This window comes from Dunckerocampus dactyliophorus, chromosome 6 (assembly GCF_027744805.1).
Source record: "Dunckerocampus dactyliophorus isolate RoL2022-P2 chromosome 6, RoL_Ddac_1.1, whole genome shotgun sequence".
In the NCBI taxonomy this organism is placed as follows: domain Eukaryota; kingdom Metazoa; phylum Chordata; class Actinopteri; order Syngnathiformes; family Syngnathidae; genus Dunckerocampus; species Dunckerocampus dactyliophorus.
The window spans coordinates 20,307,634-20,334,632 of NC_072824.1; the positions used below are offsets into that span (position 1 = coordinate 20,307,634).

The 26,999-nt window shown below is 41.0% G+C and overlaps 1 protein-coding gene across 22 annotated transcripts in view; it reads right to left on the reverse strand.

Annotated features, from left to right (window-relative positions):
- Positions 1-26,999, reverse strand: part of LOC129182291 (receptor-type tyrosine-protein phosphatase delta-like) — a 220,452-nt gene that overhangs the window by 66,567 nt on the left and 126,886 nt on the right. For all 22 annotated transcript variants that reach the window (XM_054778214.1, XM_054778211.1, XM_054778201.1 and 19 more), the window contains exons 6-7: positions 15,475-15,624; positions 861-1,006 (exon numbers count right to left, since the gene is read on the reverse strand). In XM_054778214.1, coding sequence (XP_054634189.1) covers positions 861-1,006; positions 15,475-15,559 — 231 coding nt within the window. In that variant the 5' untranslated portion in view covers positions 15,560-15,624. The remainder of the gene's footprint in view (positions 1-860; positions 1,007-15,474; positions 15,625-26,999) is intronic.

Genomic DNA, 26,999 nt, shown 5'->3' on the forward strand with positions numbered 1-26,999 from the left:
CTTACACGCACCTGTTGCTAATTTGGTCTCTTATTATTTAGTTCAGCCGGTGGCGTGTTTAGTTTGTTGGTGCATTGTGATACTACACGTGCGTCAAGCCAGTTTGTGTTGCTGGATCCCTGTTGTTGCACTGCAACAATTATTAAAGATTGTTTTTCCTGCACTTAGGTCTCGTCTGTGCATCCTGGGGCCGTTGCCGACAATACCACCGTGCCACACTGTGACAGGAAGTTTACTTCTTGACCTCTCAATGACCCGGGTAGGCTACCGCATTATCCAATAATAATCAAGTTTTGGTGTCTGACCCGGAAAATATCGGAAGGACAGCTGGCATTGGCTCTGGCGAGTAGAAAATGAATGGATGGATTAAAATGCATAAGAAAGTTTAATATTTTCTGTAATGTTTTACTTTAAAATGTCAGCAAAAAAAAAACAAAAACATTTTATTGTGTTAAGAAATGTCTGAGAGTCAGATGTAGTCATCAAAAGAGCCATATCTGGCTCGTGAGCCGTAGGTTACCTACCCCCGTATTAAAGTGAAAAAGCACCCTGACCTCCTAGCGCAGGGGTGGGTAGCAGGTGTTGGTGCAGGTTGCTTTTGATTGCGGGCCACATTGGGTTAAAAAAATTGCAGTGGGGTGAGCGAGGTATATATTCATGAAACCCTTGGTTTACAACGGTCCGTGTTACGAAGTTTCATGGTTAAAAAACACGCTCCTCTCAATGAATTCAAAATGTTTTTTTAAACACAAGACTTGCTCGAGAACTAGTTACTAAGGAACATACAATACTATTGTATGTGCCATAATACCACGGTATTGTTACAATGCCTGCACAGCTCCACTGAGGAAGGAGGATACCTCAAATCTCTGGTTGCTGACTTTTTTGCCTTTCTTGTTCCACACAATCTTGGGCTGCGGATCGCCGGTGGCCTGGCACACAAAAGACGCCACTCCGCCTTGGACTCCAGTCTGGTCTTCTGGAGTTCGCGTAAATCGTGGAGGGGCTGTGTGATAAGACACAATAAAAAAGTCAGAAATTTACTATATGTGTGTGCATGTGTGTGTGTAACTACAGCAATTTTGATGGACAGTTATGTAAGTCTTAAATGACAAGCAAATCACGTATACAGTACATTACTGCCCTGCTCTGGCATATTTACACATACAATACATCCTCTAATGGATTATTGCATTTTTCTAAATGCACTTAGGCACCAAATATACTGCTGATGTACCGCTGTAATCTTTCATTTGTACATCTGCAGCACTTACGTTTGAAGGCCTGCGCTAATAAAAAGAGTGTGTGTGAGAGGTGAAGGCAGTTTAAATCACTCTTAAATTTGAAAGATCAAATGATTTGTGAACATGAAACACCAGTTGAAAACTGGTTGATATTTCACTTGTGTGTTAAGAATGGATTCCTGGAGTTCGTACTGTCAATGTCAATGTGGTAATGAAAGCTGTGTGTGTGTGTGGGTGGGTGGCTTTGTGTCTCTGCAAGCATCTTATTCGTTTTTTTCCTGCAAACGCATGTTCACGTTCCACCATGTTCCTCTCTCTGCCCCTGCAGCACCAAAGAAGCTTAATATTTCTGTGCCATAAAGGATTTATGAAGACTTACTTCTGACATGACCACTAAAGCCCCCTCGTTCCAGGGACGCCAACAATATCATAACCACTGCCTCCACGGGATTGTGACATCACGACATCAAAAAGATTCGGCACGTCAGTCACGGCACGTCATCGGCCGCTCGCCTAATGGCATTCCCGCCAAACCAGAAAATCCCTACTTAAGGGCTTAGCGCCAACTGCCCTGACAAAGGGAAAGGAATTGCTTTTTGCTGTTTAAAAGGAAGGAGGCAGAGTGGCTAAGCTTTGCACACAGTGTTGGAAGCGTGGAGAGGACAGAGCAGGAGAATGACTGAGATAAAGAGAGAGATGAGAGATGAGACAGATGGAGAGAGAAATCAGGAAGGAGAGCGTCTGGACGCTAGAAGTGGGAGGTGAATGGAGGGGGCAGGCTAGAGGCCAGTCACCTGATTTAGAATCAACTATTATACTTGTTTCCAGTTGCATTTTGTGTTGAGCAGCACTTTCTGCAAACAGCAGCGTGTGAACCGAGTAGAGGACAATGAATGGCCGTGGCAATAAAGCCGTGGCTAGCAGGCTACAATGTGGTTGATGGACACTGGACACTTACTTAAAATATTACGATTAGAAAAGCAGAAGTACAGCATTTGGATTCAGAGGCAAGGTGAACAGCTCCGTTATGAGAAAATACTGTAGATTCTTCCACATTTTAGCCAGTTTTACACCAAAATGAAATGGAATGCATAATTGAACTAAAAATAGCGATCAATACAAGACCCAAGTCATGCTTGGCAGAGGTTACGTTCAATTACGTTGATCAGCCACTACATTAACACTATACAGGTGTATCTCCATCCATCCATCCATCCATCCATCCATCCATCCATCCATCCATCCATCCATCTATTTTCTGTGCCGCTTACCCTCACTAATGTCGCAGGGGTATGCTGGAGCCTATCCGAGCTGACTTCAGGCGGGAGGCGGGGTACACCCTGGACGGGTCGCCAGCCAATCGCAGGGCACAGATAGACAAACAACCATTCACACTCACATTCATACCTATGGACAATTTAGAGTCACTGATTAACCGAACATGAATGTTTTTGGAATGTGGGAGGACAGGTGCATCTCATTACAGTTGAATATCTTTGAATGTCTTTCAGCAGTTAAATTCTTTATCATTGACTACATACTGAGTGAATTATTTCAGTTATGTACTATATTTCTTAATTTCTTAAGAACTTTGATGATGATAGCTTACGCTAATAAAAACCTTAAATTCGGTATCTCAAAGAAATTGAAGAATTAATTATTAATTAAAAGTTCAATACTGTAAACTACTGGTTCAGGCTCTAATAGCTCTAAAATGAATTGCAAAAACCTCCCAAGCTTTTACATGGTCTCTGGGTCTTATACAAACTCCTGAAATAAAAAAAAACTTTTGAACAACATTGTAATTTATTGAGATGCACCTGCACCACTCTGCATACAAAAGCAGGAAATTTAGTTGGATTTCTTAGAAAAAAGGCACTATAGGTAGTAGCAAACAGACATATTTTTAAAATAATACTAAAAAGCTTCATTTTCTTATACAGTATGATTGATTGTTGGAAGGTTAGAAGACATCAGGTTAGAAATCTAGGGGTAATAATGGACTCAGACCTGAACTTTAACAGCCACATTAAATCAATAACATCATCGGCTTTTTACCATCTAAAAACATTGCCAAAATAAAGGGAATAGTGTCTAAGCCAGATTTAGAGAGACTAATCCATGCCTTTGTCTCCAGCAGGCTAGACTACTGCAACGACCTTCTCATCGGGCTCTCTAAACGAGCTGTAAAACAGCTGCAGTACATGCAGAATGACCATGTCTTTTTTGGATTAAAAAAATGCATGTCTACTGATGTCTCTTTTAGATAAGTTAGACTTCACAGATTTTCTTGACTCCTAATTATAAAACAAATCTCTACACAGTCAGAAATTATGGTATCAAAAGTAATCTTGTTACAAAATTGAGGCAAAATGGAGTGCAAATTAATCACTTTGAAAAAAAAAAGGCAAAATTAACTTACTGCTACTAACTGCGCTAAGCAAGGGATTCTTGTATGTTTTTTATGGAGTGTGTTGTGGCAGGAGTTAGTATTGTTTTGGAATTTGCACATATAGCTCAGGCAGTTTTTGTATGATGACCCATAGTATGCATACATTTGCTTATTGAATGCTGTTGTTACAGTAGATGTACACTAGTGTAGAATCATTGGGGTGTATATTTCAACCTCACAACTGTTTTTCTTGACATTATACCATTTGAAACCATTAACAATACCAGCAGTATTAAAACATCATTCTGGGATCAAGACCTAAACTGCCATATCCTTTCTCTATATACAAATTTTAAAGACTCATCTGAAATGAAACAACAGATTGACTTGACTCCCCCCCAGAAAAAAAATGTTTAGCTGCAGCCCAAAGCGTCCATCCTGCGCGCAAACTGTGCATTCATTTCACGGGATGCATGAGTGAGTGAGCAAATGTGCATGTTCCCATCTGAGAGGTAGCCAAAGAGAGGGAAGAGAAAGGATGGCAGGATGAGGAGCGCGAGAGAGAATCGCCCTCTTAATCCTTTTGATAATCTCTCCCCCACAAAACAAATGAAAAGTGTAAAACCAGTGGAGCCACACTAAAAGGAATGGTAGATCTTTCAATTGCTTTTTTATCTGACCCATCCCTCCTCCTCCTCCTCTGATCCCCTCCCTTCGAACACGGTAGCTCATGTTTGATTGTTTTAGTCTCTCCTTATATTTTGCCGCTCTTCTGTCTGCGCACTCTTGATTCTTTGTCACTTTAGCACATCTTCGCCCCCCTGCAGCTGCTCTTGTTGCTACCTCTTTCATCCTCCTCCTCGTTACTCTTTCTCCATCTCCTCCCTCCATCTCTGGGGTGTTACGTAAGTCCTCCTGTCACATTGACTGACTTAATGAGGGGAAGGGGGGGATGAAACAGTATGCTCCTCTTTGGTTCCAATTCATTTTTATTTCTCTCCACCCCACTCTTTGTCTACCATCATCTTTATTTTAGCACAGTTTTCTTCCATTCTGTAACTATCATGTCTCATGCCAAGTGTTGGAATTTATAGCAGTGGACATAGAAGGGCGGCAGGTTTAATATTTCACTGATGTAAAATGAGTAGTTGAAACTTTAAAGAGGAAGTCAGAGGTTTGGCGGCCTCTGATCGCCTTCCTCTATCTCCTTGGTATGACCCAAGATGGAAATGAGTGGGGAAACTACGGAGTGGGACCGCAGCAAGAGATTTAGATGGAATTAGACAGTGCCAATCTTCTCCTCTTGATGTGTGTATGTGTGTGGAATGGACGGCTGGAGGGAGGATGGCCTACATAAAGGTCGGCATAGAGTGAGATCTGATCTACACAGCAGATGGCGGGGATTATAGAGTCAGCTCCCTGCACTAGACAACTTTTTAAGTAAAGATGTGCGATAAACCTTGACTCCAAGGTAGAACACTACTACTTTCTATCACAATTGAGCTTTAAATTCACAAACGAGTAGTATAACACAGACTTTGGATATTAGCCATAATGTTGTAAATATAGACATACTGTAAGTGAGTGTTCAAGCATCATTTAGGAAACAATTACCCAGAGAGCTGCAACAATTAATCATTGATAATGGACAACTATTTGGACTAATCGTTTTTTTATTTAAAATTGTAAATATCCTCTGGTTTCAGCCTTTCAAATGTGATTTTTTTTTTAATTTCCAAAAGACAAGATTTAATCATCCCTCACTACATTGTTTTTTAAAAAAATGTATTAATTATTAAATGATCGCTTTTTCTTGGTTGACTATCGCCTATTATTAGTCATAAAACTATGAAAGACAAGTCAAGCGTAGTATTCTGGTCACTAGGCGTCAGTAATGACACAAAACATTGATGAGACATGACATTATATTCATATTGATTTGGTCCATCCAGGACCTAACTGATTACTCGATAAATCAAAACAAGCTTCAGATTAATCGACTAAGAAAATAATCGTTAGTTGCAGCCGTAGTTACACATTAACAACCAAGAAAAGCAGTTTCGCATAAATCTGACAATGTCGTTGCCATTTGAAGTACCTGAGTACAGTAATGCTACTCCCCAAGTGACACCTATGGACAATTTCGAGTTGCCAATTAACCTAACATGCATGTTTTTGGAATGTGGGAGGAAATTGGAGTACCCGGAGAAAAGCCACACACACACAGGGAGAACATGCAAACTCCACACAGAAATGCCCAACGGAGATTCAAACCCATGTCTTCCCGATCTCCTGGCTGTGACTGTGTGGCCAACATGCTAACCACTAGACCACCGTGCAGCCTGATTTGGAGGTATAGCATATAAAAACCAAAAACCAAAAGGCTTCTTCAGCAAGCGTGTAGTTGCCAAATTTGAATCACTAATGGGTGGTCACATCTCTGAATCAATAATTGTTAACTGCCCATCCCAAGTAGATATACTGTAGCTGTAACTTTAACACGTTGAGGTAAAGCTCAACGCTATGCGGCATAGCTGTGCCTTTCTTCTGGCTATTTTTGTGTTTTAGTTTGGTAAACTGTGACAAATATAACACTTGGATAAACTCTCCAATGCGATAACCTGCAAACTGCACAGGGATGATAAACGTTCCACAGCACAGTCCTTGAAAAAAAGACCAGAAACAAGATTAATTTAAGCTAAAGGCAATGTGTACAGAGATACTGTTAGCTGGAAGTCGCTTTCTAAACCTAGAGGGTATCAGTGGTGGTAAGTGCAGGAGATATAAAAGGGGAACAGAGTGTGTCTTCCAACTATAGAGGAGCAACATTCTGAGAAATCCCTTCAATGTCTTTGTGGATACTTGATACTTCACTAGGAAACGTGTTCTGTGTGGGGTGCTCCTCCTGGATGCCTCCCTGCTGGAGATGTTCTGCACATAACCAACCTTTGGGCAGAACGAGCCCATACTGGATTGGTTACTGGCCTGGGAACAGCTTTGTGTGCCCATGATAGTTGGGGGCAGGTGCTAAGAGACATGAAGGTCTGGGTATTCCCGCTTTAACTGCCGACACAGATAGGCGGAAGAAAACAGATTGATGGAAAATCATCTATGAAAAAGGCGTTGATAGGGACCAATCATTTATTTCTATCGAGCAAGTTGGTGGCTGTCATTTATAACTTGCGAGAGTAGTGATTACAATGAAATCTTATGTAGTTTTTGGCTTTGTGGATTATTTCGAGTCATTCGATTTACTTTTATTATGAAATGTGTTGGTTATTATTAAGAACTAGTGAGAAGCAATTGTATTGCATTGGTCATTCTATGACTCTGCTATGTTGCAGAGGTAGGTGCATGATCAGCCCACCTTTTGGTACCTTTTGTGGGGGAGGTGTGTCAAACTTGAGCATGGATCAATGGATCACAGCACTCACACTAGCCAAATGTGCCACACTTTAGGTGTTAAGTGGGGCCAAGCATGTTATGATTGGCCTAGTGTGAGTACGCCCTAATTGTTAGACATCGTTCTTATTAATTGGTCATTGTCTGTCCCATTCAGGCTCACGACTGAGGACTGCCGCCTATCCAAGCTGACTGTAGATAAGAAGCTACTGACACGAGGTGGACTGGACGCTTGATTGACAGGCTGTCAATTGCAGAGCATTTTGTGTGGGAATTGACACCAAAAGTCAGCTTTGTGAATCACTACACACTTCTTCTGCTAAAAAAAAAAAAAAAAAAAAAAATTCAAGACAGCCATGTTCAGCCGATTTTTCCAAAGGTCTGCTTAAAGCTCACAGGCCTCAAAGTTACTTAGTTGAATCTGAGTCAAGAAAGCATAAAGCAGAGTCTCCAATCCAAACAAATCAGATCAATGGTCAGCAGCATAAAATCGACCCAATCTGTCTGATCCTGTTTGTAGCAAATGTACAAATTGAACATAAGCACCCTCCATTTAAGAGAATATAGATACGCCTTCAATGGAAAAAGGAGCTTCAGGGGAAGTCGAAACATTTACAATCGCTAATCCAGAGAGTCTGTTGGCGTATATGGGGGTGTAAGCTTGGCTACTACTGCTCACAGGTGGAATACTGGCTCATCCCTCAGGAGGATGATGGGGATAATTGGTTATTGAACTTCCTGATCAGCTCAATATCAGGCAAATCCTTATGTTTGGACAAGATCTCTTTAAGTAGACTTGAATAGCATTTGGGAGTTGCTGTGTCTCTCTGCTGGATGTTTTGATGGAATCAAAACATCCGTGCCCATGCCCCGTCTTTCCCCATGTGTGAGTGTGGGTTCCGGTCGATAGTTAAGCATGTAATGAGTCATTTACAATCCTTGCCAGGGAAGATCCCGCTGCATGCGTGTGGTAGGCGGTTTAGCGGATGACTCCCCACAAATGAGAAGTGAGTCAGGCTCGTCAGACAAGTTGAGGAACAAGGCCAACATCGAGCCCGAGCCATGGATATGATAGTCGGTCTCGAGAGTGGGCGGGCAGCTAGCCAGAACCGTAACATATTAACATCAAGCCAACACATTAACAGCAAATTATCAGCTGCTCACGCTCTCATCCTAGAAATGAATTTGGATCGCCGGAGCCACTAAACACAGAGAGACAACTGTCAACACCCTGCAGTAGTGTTTGGAAACATTTGCAAAAACAGCACGTGAAAATGGGTTAATACGCAATGAAATGTATTTGATAAACATCACATTAAAGATCATTTCAGACACTACATCTCACAAATGTGTACTATTTCTTAGATTATTTTCAAATAATCCATGAAGGTCTTAGTGTTTTTACAACTTTGAGTTGTAAAACAACACCATAACACAATTGTGTTATTGCTGGTAATAATGTATGTCCAATTAGCATGCCGCTAACACGCTGTAGCTGCTTTGTGGTCTGGCTAGTTCTAAATTAATCAGGGTGCATTTGTTAGAATCAATTAGAGGTTTTCTTTCCTTTTTTCCTCCACATAGGTCATGAGAAACACATAGGCAACCTCTTTACTGGCTTTGGTTTGTGGTGGTAGTGTATTGCTCACAGACCTGCACTCAGACAAGCTAAAGCTAAGCTAAAGCTAAGATGACTTTACAGACGGGTGTGCCAATTAAACGATCCAAGATTAAGCCTTATAATATGCCTTACGCATTTATTAAAGGCATTTTAAATTGTAAAAAATATAGGTACTCACCACTGTGATGGAAAAAGATATGTAGTATAACTTAGGCCACATGTAATGATAGCATCAGTCAGTTCATATTACTCATGGAAGATAGATAGAAACTACTTTCTTATAACGATGCTGTAACTTAGTTTGGTGAGTTAATTCCATTCTTTGTATGCTATATTGCATATACTGTATAGTAATCCCTCTTTATCTCAGTACAGTAATTGGTTTCAGATATGATAATTACGGGTGTAACAAAATATCGAACTGTTGCGACATTAAACCCTACAATGGATCGTTTTTTTATTATGATTACAACACCGCTATAAACATCTTCCACCGTGCTACCACAGTGAGTCACCATTTTACATGTCATCCAGGAGGTGCGAGAGTGGCAGAGAATTGTGTGGAAGTCACAGAAGATGAAAAGAAAGCAGGGGAAGAAAATACAATGCTTCCCTACTTGGGCAGTGAAGTTAAACGGAAAGAAAGATGCACCAGCATAGTTGAAATCTAAAGTGTGGACTCTTATAGTGCGGTATAGTATTGACAACGCTGACTTGGAAGGATGTAAGCGACACGACAGACATGCACAGCCACCTTGTTCCCCAAGCTCACGGAGAAAACTGTAATAGAAATGTTGACTTTTCCTTTCAAATGCTAAATGTTGTGTTATTCAATCAAGAGATGTGTGTTTAGTTTACATGGGTTATTGTCAACAGTGTGCTCATGCTGCTCAACCCTGTCCGGGTCATTGTCCCTTTACAGTGATTATATCACTACTACTATAATACGCTAAATATTGATTTTTGTTATGCTTCTACTTAATAGATTTGATCTATTGAGAGACATGGTTTTCTGAATGAGTTTAAAATAGTGTCAGCGTTTGTCAGACACATCAAATAAAATCCTGTTTTACAGTTGTGTTGCATTAAAACAGTCTCATTGTTTTCCTCAAAGGGGCTCCCCTGGATAGCCCTGATGTAAAATAGACAAAGACAATTCGATAAGACAGAAACAGTACGCTAGCATTGTTCAACGACAAGCAGGAACTATCAATGCTGCACTTCAACCAATAAGGAACTTACATATACCTGGCACTTATGTACAGTATAATGTGAGCTTACGTTATACATCGGCAGACGTCCACATACTCTTTAATAGTCGATGTTTTATCGTTCACAGTTCATATTGTATATGACACATCCTTTACTCATGTACATTCTGGTTGTCTTATTCAGTTAAAAAAAAACTATAAAATTTAATTTTGTTATTTGATGTGGTCTGATGTTTAAAGTGCTCCTGAAAAAATGGACACAAGCACATATAGAAGTGTGTATTACACTTGTACAGATAAAAAAGACAAACAATTCCAGGTGGACTGTTAGAATTATAAGCTTAAACTATACTGTGTGTGTATCAAATATATAGTCTGGCCCCCTGGCCAATTTTCTTAATTCAGTGCAGCCCGCGAGTCAAAAAGTTTGCCCATCCCTGATATATATTATTATGATCATCTTTTTTTTTTTAAACAATACTGGCACTCACAGTGTCGACCAAGAAAAATGTTGGCTGATCAAGTCCCCACTGCCTAGGTACCAAATGCACCACTTGCCGCTGGTAACTACACATCTAAATAAATGTTAAGTAGTCATTATTTTAGCTTTTATCATTTTGGACATAGTCAAGAAAAAAGTGTCATGAACCTGCATTGTTTTGTGACTCACTTAAATAAAAAAGTCTGTTTGTGCAGTCCTGTATTTTGTAATTGTAGTTTTCTTAAAAGTAATGTTAAAATATCGTCTCGTCTCGTTCTTGTGAAGCTGCGAAATTCGACGCAATGTGGCGAGGCACAACTGTATTACTACCTGAACTACCTTCCAACAGCATTTGTGGCATTGGCACTATATATGGGCGATATCCAATCAATCAATCACAGAAACACAGATGAAACTTAAGCATATGTTTCACACCCTTCATCTAATCCCCAGGGGGCAGGACCCTGTGATCTCTGTGACCCTATGACAGTTGTCATCCATCAGCCGAGAGGATACGCTTGCACGTAACTCGATATTTACTGCAATCTAATCTGTTGCGCTACTCAAACGACTACACGTGTTTCTATAGAATACTCCAAACATACTCACAGAGGCTCAATCACGTGTGTTGCTAAACACAACAAAGCACACCAGAGGGCATGGCGTGTTAATAAACTGATCGATGAGAATTCACTGTCCAAAATCTAGCCTTGCTGCTGGAATGTAGACAGTTGCAAGTGCTTTTGGTAAGCCCTACTGGGAACCGCATGTTGTTACAGCCTGTCTCCGACAGAGTGTGTGGCTCCAAGAACCACTATTGGACATTTTAAGGACCTTTAATGTGACTTGCGAAAGAGGCAGTCTGTCCTGGCTGCTCAGTACAATATGGCAAAGTCGAAGTCAAAAGATTGTTCACTGAAAAGTTAGCTGTGAAGCAATTTCATTACTTATAGAAAACATGTCACATCTTTACGCTTTTGTATTGTTAATAGTGGTTGACTTCTTTTTACTCTTGTGTGACAGTCCATCAATCGTGATCAAAATTAAGGTTGGGAACATACTTTGTCGGTTTAAACGTTTCATGTCAACAATGGTTAACTTATTTTTACACTTGTATGACCGTCAAGAATGCTACATAAATGTACAGTCAATAAAGGTTATTTGATGTCGACAGCTTGACCGTGAAACTATTTCCTACATTGTTTCTAAATGCAAATCCAAGGTTTAATAGGAATAGATTGTGTTCACCCTCTGTATTTTATTTTATATTAGTTATGAAACTCACTACTACATAAATTCCTATACTTCCGGTACCCATACAGTTTTGTTTGTTGTAAATCAGAGCCCTGAACAAAGCACCCTAGGGATAGCATTGTCACAAACTCACAGGCCACCTCAGAGCTCCTGTCAAAGCACCTGTTATTTGCTGCTTCGCTTCAGGGCTCCTCAACATTGGCTGGTAATGGTTCAGTCATCCTGGACGACTGACCTGAAAACCTTTTAGATCCCTGTCAACCTGCAGGCCATGGAGCTGTGGTTGGATGTTGACAGGTCAATCAGCCACTAGGAGTGTTTTCCAATACACTCAGATCTAATAGTAGGTTTCACAATGGTAACATATAGAGCACAATATCCTGTTGTTCATGTAGATGATGGGAATACACGGTGTGGTAGAGGTTGTGTGGAAAGCAAGTACAAAAACCGGGTGCAAAGATTTAATTTCCCCCTCTAAGCAACCACTAAAGGGTTGTTCTTTTTTATCTTGTGACACATAAACTGAATTTCTCACTATTAAGGGACTCCCCAGGCTGCACCCCACTTGTTGGCTTTCAAAACACACACTCCGCTTACGAAAGCACTCAGTTAGAACTCAGCAATATTTTATGATAACTGCATTTTTAAGGGCTGCTTTTTTTCCTCTCTGTCGTTCCACCCAAGCTGGCTAAAGTGGCACAACAGGTTGTTTGAGTAAGGTCTGAAGAAAACAATGTGTGTCCACTGTCTCCATTTCCCTGAGCGACAGACGGGACGAGATCGTCACAAAGGGCATCTCGCTGCGTACATGGAGCAGTGGCCCAGTTTGTGACAGGATCAGGGCATTACTCTTAATCCACCAGATAGATGTCATTTGCATGCACGCGCTGGCAAACACAGACAAACCAAAATGGTGGGAAAGAGGGAAATGTGAATCGGGAGCAAAAATACATTATATACATAGTATTCCAACACACAAGGCATTGTCAGAACTACCCCTTTGCACACATATGGTGTATTGTCATGCAAGGTTTCCAGCTTTGCACACAGGATACTCTTCCATTTGATTGCATCTTAATACCCTCAGTCCATGGGTGTGTACGAGTGCACCAAATATGTTTCCAAAGGTGAGCAAAAGATAAAGATCCTGCACAGAAATACATACGAGTACAATTCATTCATTGCACGTTACATTGGAGATTTTGTCAGAGAGTGTTTAACATTTCAAAACATGTCGACGCACAAAGATGTTCCCGTCCCAGCAGTCTATGCCTCAACATGGAAGCCCCTGAGTCCCGGTTGTTGATATTAAAATAGTCATCGCACGTCACACACAGTGAGATTAAAGAGAAAGGAGAAAGCCTCCCCTTACCCCAACATCTAGCCCTCTGTCCTTCCTTTCTCACCCGATTATAAGGATGTGACAAGAAGAGGCAAAAGAGAGCACTGGAGAAAGTCACAGCAAATTAAAGGAGGAGAGGAGTACAAATGCATGTGCATGAATCTGCTCCCACCCTCATGGCGGAGGAAGTCTGGACCATCATCGTTTTGATGGATGACTGGGCCTTTACTGGCCGACCCCAGCAGCTTACACAGGGGATGAAAGGGCACTGGGCTGAGAGGGAAACAAGAGTGTTTGTTGATGGGGGTCCTTTTACTGCACTCTGGATGACCGTGCACTCTTAAAACGGTCTCCAAAACAGCGGCAACAAAAGATGGTGGGGTTTAATAACATCACTACCATGTGGTGTATTTGTCAGAAAAATAATAGCTCAAACAACACACCACGGGTGCATGTTTGCCAAATTTGTACCCTTTTGTGTGCAGCACTTCAAGGGTAGAAGTGTTAGCTTACGCAATACAAAGCTTTGCAATAGGCACCATTCTTCCGCATGCATCCACAACACCAGGATGACTCCCAGATGTTCACCAGGCACTGAGTGAGCCACTACTAATCTCTCTTTCCCCTCTGCCTCCTCAATCATTTCCAACACCCCTTCCTTTATTTTTATTACATCTTTTTAGTATTCTCACATCTTTTTATCCCCAGCCTCTACCCAAATCAGTCAGTCTGTTACATTGCCAATGTTACGAGTGGAGCGGAATCCTCACAGCTAATCTTCAGCCTGACAGTTACGCCGTGTCAATCAAAGTGTCGCCTGCAGGCAATGCATGTTTTTGCATGTTGTATACCCACTTTTTTCAATTGCTTTGGTTTTCTGTAAGACTTGTGAAGCAGATCCTCGCAATTCATGTGGATTAAGCTCTAAGACCACCTGCGAATGGCGAGAAAACGGGAGAAACTGAGACGCCCATAAAAATATACAGTACGTCTAGGCGCCACAATATGCTACGCAGGCTTGCTACTCCCCCTCCAAAACCCTCCTGTTAGCTTGAGGTTGATTTCTCCTCAGATTTTGAATATACATTTGCAATACAAGTGATTGTAATTATTACATTCGATTCAGCTACAAGAACAATGGATGTGGTGCCACCATCGGGAAGTACAAGGGAGCATTTTGGGGTGCGTGTGGGCTTCCCAGCATGCCTTCTGTTTGTGTTGATTGCACCTTGAGTGAGACAGTGATTCGAGTTGATGACCTCTTTTTTTGTGTCGCGTGGGTGAGCGAGTGCTAAGCTGCTATTGGCAAAAACATTGCGCCTGACCATTTCCTGTGCGACTCAGGCTCGCTGTATTATATGCTGTATAATTATGCTTTATTATCACATGTTTGTAAAATATGACTGACTTAGGGTAAATGAAATCGGTTTTCTGCAAAAAAAAGAGGCCTACAGTATTTTAGACATGCCTATTTATCACATTTTGTAAAATATGACTGACTTGGGGTAAATGACATCGGTTTTCTGTTTTGATCAAAATCCACAAATTTGCGGGTTTGCGAATGCTGAATGCTGAATATGTGGTGATCCACTCTATTAGACATAATAGCACTGGTTTCAGGGATCTTCAATAAATATGAAATTCAGGGATTGAGATTAGGAAAAAAGAATATAAAGCAGCGCAGCAATTGCAGTCACATCAGAAGAGCAAAGATGTTAAGGACTATTTTATACTTCTTCTGATGTTTTCGTTACAACTGACACTGGGTGCTTCTCAATTTCACACAATATACTGTATTGACTCGCATATACTGTAAGAAAAATCTTGAAAAAGATGTATTCTGCATGCAAAACCGGAAACAGGTGTGCACCTGACAACTTCTTCCAAAGTGAGTCAGATATTTTTCTTTCTGACACACACACCAGTGACCCAGCTGCAGCCACAACAGAGTAAAACGTGTCTCAAAGATTGTGCATCTAAGAACTATGAACTAATGGACATGCTAGATGAGCCATGGCATAGATATGAAGATATAAACCTTGTAAATACCAGGATAAAGACAAAAGAACTAGTGCCAGTCAATTTAAGATGCAGATTATCAGACTTCAGGATAATCTTTGTCCTGGGACATGAATAACTTGGTTACTTGAGGTTGCGTGTCAACATCGCGTCCTAATACTGCAACATAAAAACATGCATGAAACTAATAACTGTTTAGCCAGAGCAAGGAGCACTGGCTGAGGTACACAAGCGGGCATATTTGCCACAGTCACGGATCTGTCTCTCTCACACACACATAAACACACACTGTATCAGCGTAATCACACAAGCAGGCAAAATGATCTGATCTGCCATATGTGGTCTGACTATCGTTGCCAAGTAATACTGAGATGGACAAAAACAGCTGGCCTCACATCAAACCTACTCGCCAACCCATACAGATAAACTCTTGAATAGCGGGGACGCCATATCATTGTGGCTGGATTCAGATATATGACAGGCTGTATCCACATAGGGATGCACTCACAGTCGGCATCGGCGAGAAAGAGGAAGCTGAGGAGGAGCAGGCCCGGGCTGGCAGAGTGCATCGTGGGATATATCGACACATGCATGCTGTATCCGCCGTGAGCTCACTGCCTCACTGCACAACAGGACAATAGAGACAAGCCCTCACAACCTGCATGGGAGAGACACAAAAGAGAGAAGGCACTCATTATTAGGATTGTTTGCGAAAGCACACATTTGGTAGAGAGCGAATATATAAAGGACATACGGTCACACATACACACATGCACTTGGGAATATGTGTGAGTTCCCTCTAGGCCTCACACTCCAGTTATGTAGCTGCCTTCCTCTTCTCGCTTCATCAGGACCTTACATTACCTGAGGTGTGTGCATTTATGTGTGTGTGTGTACGTGTGTGTGCAAAATAGCCCCTGAACTTCAACCAACAGCCAACATTTGGCTGTAAAATAATCCCTCAGACAGCCTGCTTGCAATCAAAGATTTGTCTGCGGTAGGTTTACCTGTTTTACAAGCTGCAAGAAGAGATTGTGATTGCAGATTGAAGAGAAAGAACAGATGATGCTGACAGCGACTGATGCATGAGGGAAGGAGACTGACTGATTATGTTGCACACGCTGTTCCTAGCACTCAAAACATTTGCCTTTTTAGCCATCCTCTTTTCTGCTCTTTATGCACAAATTTGAGTGTACACATTCCATCAACCATTATATTATATCTTCTCAAGGGACAATACAGTGGAACCTCGGTTAGCATCCACCCAGTTAGCGTGTTTTTTGGTTACCATTGAAAATTTACTCCACAATTTTGCCTCTGTTCGCGGGCATTCTCAGTAAAATACGAGTATAGTGTTAGTGTAAAATATGGCACACGTCTTGTGTTATTACTACATTGTGTGAGTCCATCTATATTTTTTTCAGAAAACGTCCTTCCTTGTGAGCATCCTATTAGCTGGAGAACAAAATGGCAACTGGAAGTTCCGTTGCCTGTCTATGATGTCATCAGAGGTTTGACTAAAAAAAATGTGAACACAAAACACGTTTTATACGGTTCTACGCTGTTACAACCAATTTTCTTTTCAATAGTATTGTCCCTTGGGAAGAAAATGACTACTGAAATGTGAGGGGTCCTACGTTATATGTGCTTGTTTCAGTAGCTCACATTTAAACACATCATCGCCATGCGCTCCCTCAGCTCATCATCCCTCACAGTCTGTCTGCTATCAGCAAAGTCTACTGTGATTGTCTGGCATCAGACGAGACAGGCAACGTCTTGAGTGTCAGAAAACTCACAACTCAAATCACATGACACGATGAGACATGACGGATCAGTGCCGCTGTGTCAAGAAGACAGCGGTGTTAAGTGAGAGTCAGTCAGAGCAGAAGATAACCACATTTATGCATGCATTTTTGCTGATTATACAACTCTTAGCTTGTGTTGCGTATTTGTGGTGTAAATGTATGCATGCATGCAGGGTTCATCTCCTGTATGGAGCGTAATCTGTCCACGTGCAGAAACTTGCATAACACGCATGTATGCGAATGTGATTCCAAAACTGGTCATTATCATTAGCTGCACAAACAGCAGCAGTAGTCCAAAATTCTATCCACTCTTCTGCAAGCCATCTGATTAAAAAAAGAGAGAGAGCGACAAGGGGGCAAAGGGAGATCAGAGCAGGAGCCTAAATCTCCCAACATCCCTGCAAGCCTAAGCAACAAACTACTAAACCCACACTGGATTTTTCATTACGTTTGCTCTGAAACAATTGCTTTGGAATAACCTCCATCCCCACCTGCACGGATTGAGTCATCTGCATAGTAGTAGTACTACTACTACACCACTACAGCAGAAATGGGACGGTGCATGGTCACAGACTTACTGTATATTTGTGTTGCATTACAAGCCATGACAGCAACGCTACTAGATTGGCTCTGGACTCATATGATATTCACTGCATCATCACAACCATATTGGTTTTGTCCAATGAAGCGAGCCTGGCTTTATACTCGAATGGTCATGTAGTACAGGAGTCCCCAACCACCCATGGACCGGTCTGGGCCATGGGGAACTTTCAGACGCAATGAAAAAAACCAAAAAGACATTTTTTCAAATAGTTTTGTAAATGACTATGTAAAATTTTATGTAGAGGGATATATCATTTTTTGGAAATAAAGGTGATTTATTGTACTATGACATCCCATCGAAGTTAAAGTTGGGCGCACACGATCATTTCACTCCTGCTCGTCAAAATGAGCCAAACCACTTGTGTGTTTGTTGTGTGCAGGAAGAAGTTGGTTGTTTTGTCTTTGTGGGTCAAAATGAAAAGTAACTACCCGCAACTTTCCACCATGGCATTGAAGACGTTGCCATTCCCATCTGATCTGGTAAAAACACGCTGAACGCGTCATCCACACACATCACACCACACTATGCGGCGGTGAGTCTGGATTCATTTTGTGGTTTTAATTTTCGGCTGTCCTTTGGGCATGGTAGCAGTAGCAAGAAACCCAGGGGGCTTCTTGCGTTAATAATTACCTATTTTTTGGGCCGCATGGCAGACAGGGGACCTTGGAATTGTCCTAACTTTCCCCCTTATTTGGCACCCATAAATAAATTTACAGTTAATCCATGTGATTCATCCGTCAGGGGTTTGACACAACACAAACAGAAAGGTTGAGGACGGCTCATGTAGTCGGTAAGTACGGCTGACAACGTACTACTATATAATGCAGTATTTACATGCGCAGTCACATGTAATAATGTACAATTAGTTACATAAATGTACAATAATACAATCATGTAGTGTTCACATAACAAGCAAATAATTATGTGTATTTACGTCATAATACAGTGATAAAGCAGTAATGACTTGTAATCACTTGTTTGCTTGAGTTCAACAGCTGCTGCTGTGTTAATGTCCGAGCAGAATCTGTAGTCATTCTCATTTGATCGAACTTACTTAAGATTTTTCAGATGAAAATACGATTGTTGCATAAGACATCTATCAAAACGTGTGAAAGTAGCGTCTTCTACTTTCTGGTTCCTCACTCTAAGCATCATTACATCATGGGAACTGCATAAACATCATATCTAATCTACTGCATGTGTCTTTTCATAACTACACGTCAGCATAAATGATTAGTAGTAGCAGCAACAACTGCCGTGGTCATTTTAGCTTTCATAATTTTCCATTTTTGTTTCAATTTGTGGAAAAAAGTTAAACAGTTAAACGTGTTTATGCTTAGGTCATGCATGCAAAGTCATAAAAGATTTCAAAACGTTAAATAAAAAAAACGGTTAAATAAAAAGTCAAGTTTGTCCAGTCCTATATTTTATCATTGTTGTTTTCTTACAAGTAATGTTACAATATCGTCTCGTCTCGTGAGCTGAGTGTATCGTGACACACCAACACAGCGGTGTAGATATGTGAGTACTAACTGCATTACTGCATACCAATAGAGTATTGACTGATGAGTACCTACAGTATGTGATAATTTAATTAGTTTAAGATGACAAACATGCAGTTTGAATTGTTGTTCACAAGTTGCCAAATGTATTTTTCCAACAGTTACTTTCTACACAAAGTTCTTCTTTAATGGAATACATGCCAGTGGTGTTGCAAATTTCTTTCTGATTACACACGCTTTTGTGTGTATATATTGTGTGTATATTTTCTTCCACAAAAATAAAGTGGACATCACAAGAGAGAGCAACATCTTTAGTGTGTTTGTGTGTGTGTGTGTGTGTGTGTGTGTGTGTGTGGCCACTAATCACACAGGCTGATTTAATGTCACTGGAAAAGCCTGCATTATTTAGTAGCTCACTTCACAGCATGTCATGTTAATTAAAGAGCTGAGATAACAGACAAGGAGAGACAAAATAAAATTAAAGCTGCGAGCAGCGTTGACCGGGCCCTCGCACCCCCACGCAACTCTGTGTTCATGCGAGTCAGCGGACATGCGGACGCATGGCTCGACGCCAGTATCCAGAAAAAATCGGGGTGTCCCGAGCAGAATTTTAATAAGAATAATATTTATCCAGTAGGAGGCGACATCTGCCCATATAGAAAATGAATGGAAAAAACTTAAAGGGCCTCCGTATTGCTATCACTGGTGCTTGGGCTCTAATAGAGATAAGTCGATGTAAGATGGCAAGCAGGGTGAGCACATAGGGAAGAGGAAATGTGGAAGAAAAGGAAGAAAAATCCAACAGACCCACAGCAAGGTATCGGGCAGATCGTAATCTGTGTGGTGGTGGTTGTTCATTACAGAGGACCTCACAGAAAGCCTCCCGCTGTGTCTGAGCTTGAGCTGTTGCTTGTTTGGATCACAGTCGCTCTAAGCCATTCACTTACATTGGTCCCTATCGCTCAATTATACACTGTCTGTCTGGCCGAGACTGCAACCATCAGTCACACTTATCTAAGGGATGGCTTGTGACAAAACAAAGACTGGCTCAGTGACGGCTAGACAAAATGAGGGATACAATGTGGGAGGAACCAGAGCAGATAAGAGACTATGCTGTTGAGAATAAGATAAATAATATACTAATGGAAAATTATGGATTTATTTACATACACCTACACCTAATTAACTTCAACGAGGCTATCATTGGTCAGTGCTGATAAGTCCATTCTTTTAACATAATGAGAAACTGTATTTTCCCCCTCACATTCCAGCAATAATTTTGTATTACCATACAGCTTCTCAAGGTGCAATACTATAGAACTAAAAGCAAAATGACTCAAACCAGGTATTGTCTAAATAGGTGGCAACAAACGTGAGTAGCAAAATAATTGTGTCTACAGTCAAGAATGGTCTGGGGCTGCACGAATGCTGCCGGCACGGGGGAGCTGTGGTTCACCGAGGGAAAACATGCTTTCCAACATGTACTGTGACATTCTGAAGCAGAGCATGATCCCCTCCCTTGGCAGTTATTCACCTCCAAGATGACAAGCGCCTTGCTGAGAAAGCTGAAGGTGAAAGTGATAGCGTGTCCAAGTTGTGGTTTTGTAAGATCTTGTTGCGTGCAGTCTACAGTATATGGCACCATACTTCCTTTCAGCCCTTAAGATACAGTATGGTTGCCTTTTTCACTCATTTATTTTACAGGTGACCAATGTTAAGCCTTGTTGGAGTTTCTCATTCTGCTGCTATACTAAATGACTTCATGTTGGGTTAAGAGTTTTTATTCATTTGAGATTAAATGAGATCAGCGCCATTAAAAAAGAAAGAAATCTTAAAGGAGAGTAAAGAAAGGGAAAGGGTGGCTGGATTGATTGGAAGCAGAGCAGGCTAGACATGGAACACGAAGGCGCCATGCAGCTGCAACGCAGGCTGACAAAAGATAGGATGCAGACAAAAGGCTGTTCCTGAAAAGCGTAGCTCAAGGCAAAGTGTGTGCCACGGAAAATAAAAACACAACACACAATATCATAATTTGATTTGCTATTCCCAAAGCTGAGGCACCAAATGCAATTAGACACACTTATTAACTTATTCTATTTGCCGTGTTGGAACAGTGGCTGACACAAATGTCAACCATAGTGACAATTCGGATTTGTTGCATCATGGCAGAAAACAGGAGGGAAGGGGAAGCTCCTCCCCTCTTCACCTAAAGAGGAAATGTGCTACTATTTATACACTTGTCCCCCACCACATCATGCTTCGAATTTCTCGGTTTCACTCGATCATTGTTTTTCCAAATATATTAATGACGAAATCATCGCTGTTTCAAGGCTGACTACTGCCTATTATTAGTCAAAAAATATGCATGTTTAAGCAAATTATACGTATTTTTGGCCTGAGTTAAGCATTTTCAAGCATAAATATGACTAAATGAGCTAAAATACAAATATGAGACATTCAGAAAACGCACTGAAAGACACGCTGATAAGTAGTATTCTACACCAGGTGTCATTAATGGTACATTAGCCACCAAAAGAAGTAAAAAAAAGTAAGAACAACAAGGAACTCTCTCAATGCTAACTTGTGTGAGTCTATATTATGTCTTATTTTTTTATTATTATGTCTACTACAGTATATTGGGTAATACGAGTGTAAAGGTGACCATAGGGGTATTATTTAATGTCTAGAGGGCTCTAATAGTGTTAAAATCTGTATTTAGAAGGTTGCAAATACGTTTTCTATGTTCTAACTATGAAAATATTCCATTTATAAAGTAGGAATAATTCTAATTCTAATAATTCACTTATCACGGTCAGGTCTGGAACCAATTAAACGCGATGAACGAGGGATTACTGTATATATACTTATAGCGCCTTTCAAGATACCCAAAGCGCTTCATAGTGAAACCCATCATTTATTCCCTCCACAGATGGTGGCAATCTACATCTGTAGACATTGCTGCCCTGGGACAGACTGACGGAAACTTGGCTGCCAATTCACTCCAATGGCCTCTACGACCACTACCAAAAATTCGTTCACATGTATAAACCAGTATGGGCAACACTGGAGGCAAGGTGGGTGAAGTTTCTCGCCCAAGGACACAACAGCAGTGACTGGGATGGAGGACGCTGGGTTTGAATTCTGGTTTCTGGACAACTTATACCTCCTGAGCCACTGCCACCAATATTTCTTTACTTGGATGATATACAACTGGAAAGTGACCTACATGGATTGTCCCTTTAAATTTACAGGATTACTTAAATAATAAAGGGCCACACGTTGGCCTAGTGCTTAGCATGTTGGCGACACACTCAGGAGATCTTGAAGATCTGGGTTCGAATCTCCATTGGGCATCTCTGTGTGGAATTTGCATGTTCTGTCCGTGCGTGTGTGGGTTTTCGCCGGGTACTCCGGCTTCCTCCCACATTCCGAAAATATGCATGTTTGGTTAATTGGTGACTCTAAGTTGTCCATAGGTATGAATGTGAGTGTGAATGGTTGTTTGTCTATACTCTATTGTGCCCTGCCTGGCGACCAGTTCAGGGTGTACCCCGCCTCTTAAGTCAGCTGGGATAGGTTCCAGCATACCCCCGCGACCCTAGTAGGCTAAGCGGCATAGAAAAAATAATAACAATAAATAATTACATAAATAATTTCAATAATATTTCAAATATAATGTAAAATATAGTATGCAAACTATATAACATGATATATAACTATATTTAAGGTCATGAGAGACCAAGGTCATTGCAAGACAGTGTGTGATATGCTTGCTGCTATAGGTCTTACTGAACAGGATGCAAAATTTGCACAAATATATGGACACGTGATCTGTAAGATTATGCATACAGTATGGGCTTTATATGCATTTTATATTACATGTATAAGCTTTTTGTTGTAAATAAGTATTCATGAGCAACAACAGTTTTCACGCAATTTGTGTTTCATAGATTCCACCCTGAGTAGAAGTGTAACTCCGCCTCAAGTTACGCTCTTTCCACGCCTCCACTTCACCATAGAAGGTCAACGCAAAGTGACTGATGAATGTGGCGTACGTATCTAAAGAGCCTTGGTTGCATTGTCACGATGGCCTCTGTCATTCTGAATCACGGGAAGACGACAAGGACGAAGAAGCAGACTTTCATGGAGGTGGAAATACTGGAAAAAGGATCATATTTGGAAGACAAAGCAGTGGCATAACAAATACAACAAACTTAGTCACATGGAGCAAGGCGAACCGAGGCAAAACTATAAAATGAAGGTGATCTGATATCGAGGCACACATTTTCATCTGTAGTGTACATGTTTCTAAATTTTTCCTAATTGATACCACATTTTAGATTAATATAAGCTTAGCAAAATCTGTTTATTTTAAAGGTGGATGCAAAGAGTCACAACGGGGATGAAGTTGTGTCAAAAATTGCTGTAATTCCAGCGGGATATTTAAAAAATATTTAACGTTGTGATGGATGGCATTTACACCATCAAAATATTAGGTATATTATTTCTTTATGAGGAACTAATGTGTCTTAGTTCAAAGCGCAACAAAAAAAACATCATTTGTGGAACAGGAAACTATAAGAGCAAGTTTATGCACACGGCCGTGACACTATCACGAATAACGGCCGTGGTAAGAAAATTAAATGTTGCTGTTGATGACATACATGACATATCCAACAGAGAACAGAGTCTTATTTTTTGATAAATTGTCAAAGAAAAGAGAGAAACGGAGCGCTGAGGATGTATTAGCTTTGTGCCTTGCAAACTTAAACCCTATATAATGATTTCATTGACAACTTGATGTTTGTTATAATTAATATTAATTGAACACATAACATAGAAACGTTTAGTCTGCATACTGCATTGTTGCGCAATGGTGCTTATGATAAAAGACTAATTATATCTATCAGTGTTAATGGCTTCCATTACATGTTTATTTCTAACATATGATTTCACTTCACTACTTCAAATGTGCATCGCCTTTTTGCCATCTCTCCAAAAAGTGTGTACGCCAGGTACAAAGGTGCCGTAAGGGTGCGCACATTCTCACGCCAGGTTGTGTTTTTATAGATCACATTGAGTGGAAAACGGCGTACACAACTTTTCGCAAGCTTTACAGATGAGACCCCTGGTCAGTTTTTGGTGTTGAAGAAAGTGGTTTTCGGCTAGTTGTTGGGGGTCACTTAAGTGAAGCGTTTTGTTTGTAAAAACAATATGTTTTCAAATGAGTAATACATTTGCATCACAAAACCGTTTTCCACAAAAAAGTCAGGCCTCACCATCACTGTGCGCTTCCACCTGCCCACGGTTTTGTGATGAAAATGTATTGCTCTATTGAATGCGTATTGTTTTGAGAAGCAAAACACTTCCCTGTTGATGCGCGACACTGATGGAGATGTCAAAAAAATCCGATCTATCCCTTTAACCCTTGTTGCAACAGATAAGATAATAGAAGGTACAAGAGAGGATGCCACTGACACTACATTCGCAGATGGGTACTAATGTGCATGCTGATTCCTGATGTCGTGTCATCTCCTCTGACTGACACACACGCACACACACCCACACACACACCCACTGAGCAAATTTTCAAGAGGCATTGATCTTTACTGGCGCAGAAGCCAATGTCAAAGTCTGTGGGGCTGTCAACTGATTACATCACTCCGTGACAGGTTTTAATTGCCTCTGTGCAGGGTGACTCGTCTTCCTTTTGCACCCACAACAAACACTTATGTGCACCTTTTCCCATCAGGTGGCTCGAACTTGCAGGTACAAATACACTAGTTGGTCATACAAATGGCGTCTTTCTTTATAAAATAACCCTGTATCGAGCCTGGTACGACCAATATGTCATTTGCAACAGAAGAGATGGCAACAGGAACGTGTTTCCTGTGTTATGACTGGCACAATCTATAATGTATGATAATGTATTCGCTCACATCCCCCCAGTCCATTCCACCTTCAAAAAAGCAACAGTGATTACATTCTGAATTGCTGGGTTCACATAACATCTGAGGTGAACTTGCACAAATCCATTTTAAAGAAGGATAATTTGGTAATCTGACTTTCAGAGAGACTTGTTGTGAAGAGAACAGCATCACTGCCGTTGCTATGGTGACCACAGCTCACAGGGCGAGTGTGGATAATGTTAGCACTATGATTAAATAATCAATCATTTCAAACCACAATATATATATAACTTTTGCCGGTGTAGAAGGAGCCCAGAAGCAATAAAAATAACTCACTTGGTTTCCTATTTTCTCATTTCAAAACTGGTTCATCCCCAAGACCAAACTTTCTGCTACAGTATCATATCATATACATCTAAATTAATGTTAAAGGGCAATAGCCTGAATAACAAAGCAATTTGACTAAAAAATAGACAACAGAAAAAATGTATTTAATTTTACCCGATGAAACCTGACGTGCGATACATTTTGGGTATCGTTGGGCAACGTTGGGCAAACCCTGTTTGAAGTAACCGTTATACACTGCTTTGCTTAGGGACATAAAGGGATATCACATGCATGGTATGTTAAAGACTGGACAAGCTAGTCAAAAGTATCTTTCAAATTGTATGAATGTAAAGGTGAACCATAATGTAAAACTTGATCTGCACACATTGACCACATGGTTATTAACACATATTGTATATTGTACAACACAGCGGAAACAGAACCAATGTTGTAAAAGCAGTAAGAAACAAACTGCTCATCCAGCTGATAACTTCTTGGTAAAGAACAGTATGGCAAGTGTAACACCGTGAGTTTATGATGAGTCGCACAACCCACATTTTAAAGCGCATGCAGAGGTAAATAAGGCTGCTGGATGCTGACCACTCATGATATTTCAAATGCAGCTGCCGATTGCCTACAGGAGTAGCGCTAGTTAGAGACACCGGCAGTAATGTGCTTTTGTAGACCACTCATGCGGCAACAATGGGAGACTAATAGAATAGAGGTGTTGATTGGAACATTTACAATACTTTCTCTCCTATTACTTTTTTTTCCCCTTTTATCATGAACTCAAATCAACCTTAGAGTCATGACTTCTGTCTTTTCCCTCTAACTGGCAGTATCTTTACAAATCATTAAATATAAAAATATCTGAGCCACGTTGCAATTCCTCCTATTCTCTCATGCACAACCTTGAGAGTATAAAAACCCAAAACAAATAACACTTGAGAGATTAGGGCCCTGAAAACTCACAGAAGTCATTTGAGTCTTGCTTTCAGCACTGTGGCGAAAACAAGGAATCAATATGACAAAATAAGAGGAGAGGAAGGGAGCATTTGATTGATTGAGAGGAGGATTCAGGCTGTCTGGCATTACTCAACTTATCACCTCCTCTGCATCCTTCTTCCTCGCCTTGTTCTATTCCCCCTTTCCAGCCGTACTCATTTCCTCCCTATATGCTTGATGTATTTCCATCTGTAAAAGTCACACACAAAGTATGGTATCACTCCAATTCTTTGAGCTGTGTTAATACAAGCTTGTCATCCATGGCAAAAAGATGATGTTGATTGGACAAACATGGTTTCTGATGATGCAAGAGACAAACCAATGCGTAGAAATAAATCATAAACTCAAGACATACCGCTTAGCCTGTTCTCTGTCTGGCATATTCTACCGTGTCCTAAGCGTTTAGAACACATCGATCCTTCTCTATTAGCAGCTCTGGATTACATCAGCATTTAGCCAGTGGGCGCCTTCAATTTTCCAATTCTAATGATGAAGTGTCCCCACTGTTACATCTAAAGTGCAGCGCTTAAAGAAAGTGAAAACGGTGCGCTAGGCAGAATGCTGAAAGTGGCCACTCGAAGGGTTAAGCCAGCTGTGACTAACAGGCCCACGCTGGGCCTCCGCTGGGTCATCTCTGGCAGCCATCCATGGAAGAAGGGAACGACAGAACGTGAGTGAGAGCGGGGTGGAAGAAAGTTGAGTGAATTAGCAGGAGGTAGGCGGACAACAACATGTAATTACCTATTTACCCAGCTTTCAGTGGAGACCTCATTGAAGGCTAATTGAGCATTTGCGTGAGGCCCGTTAAGACAGAGGCAGCAGCACGACAGAGCGAGGCTAGGATGATGATGGACGAGCACCAGCTGAGGTGGCAAAGAGGT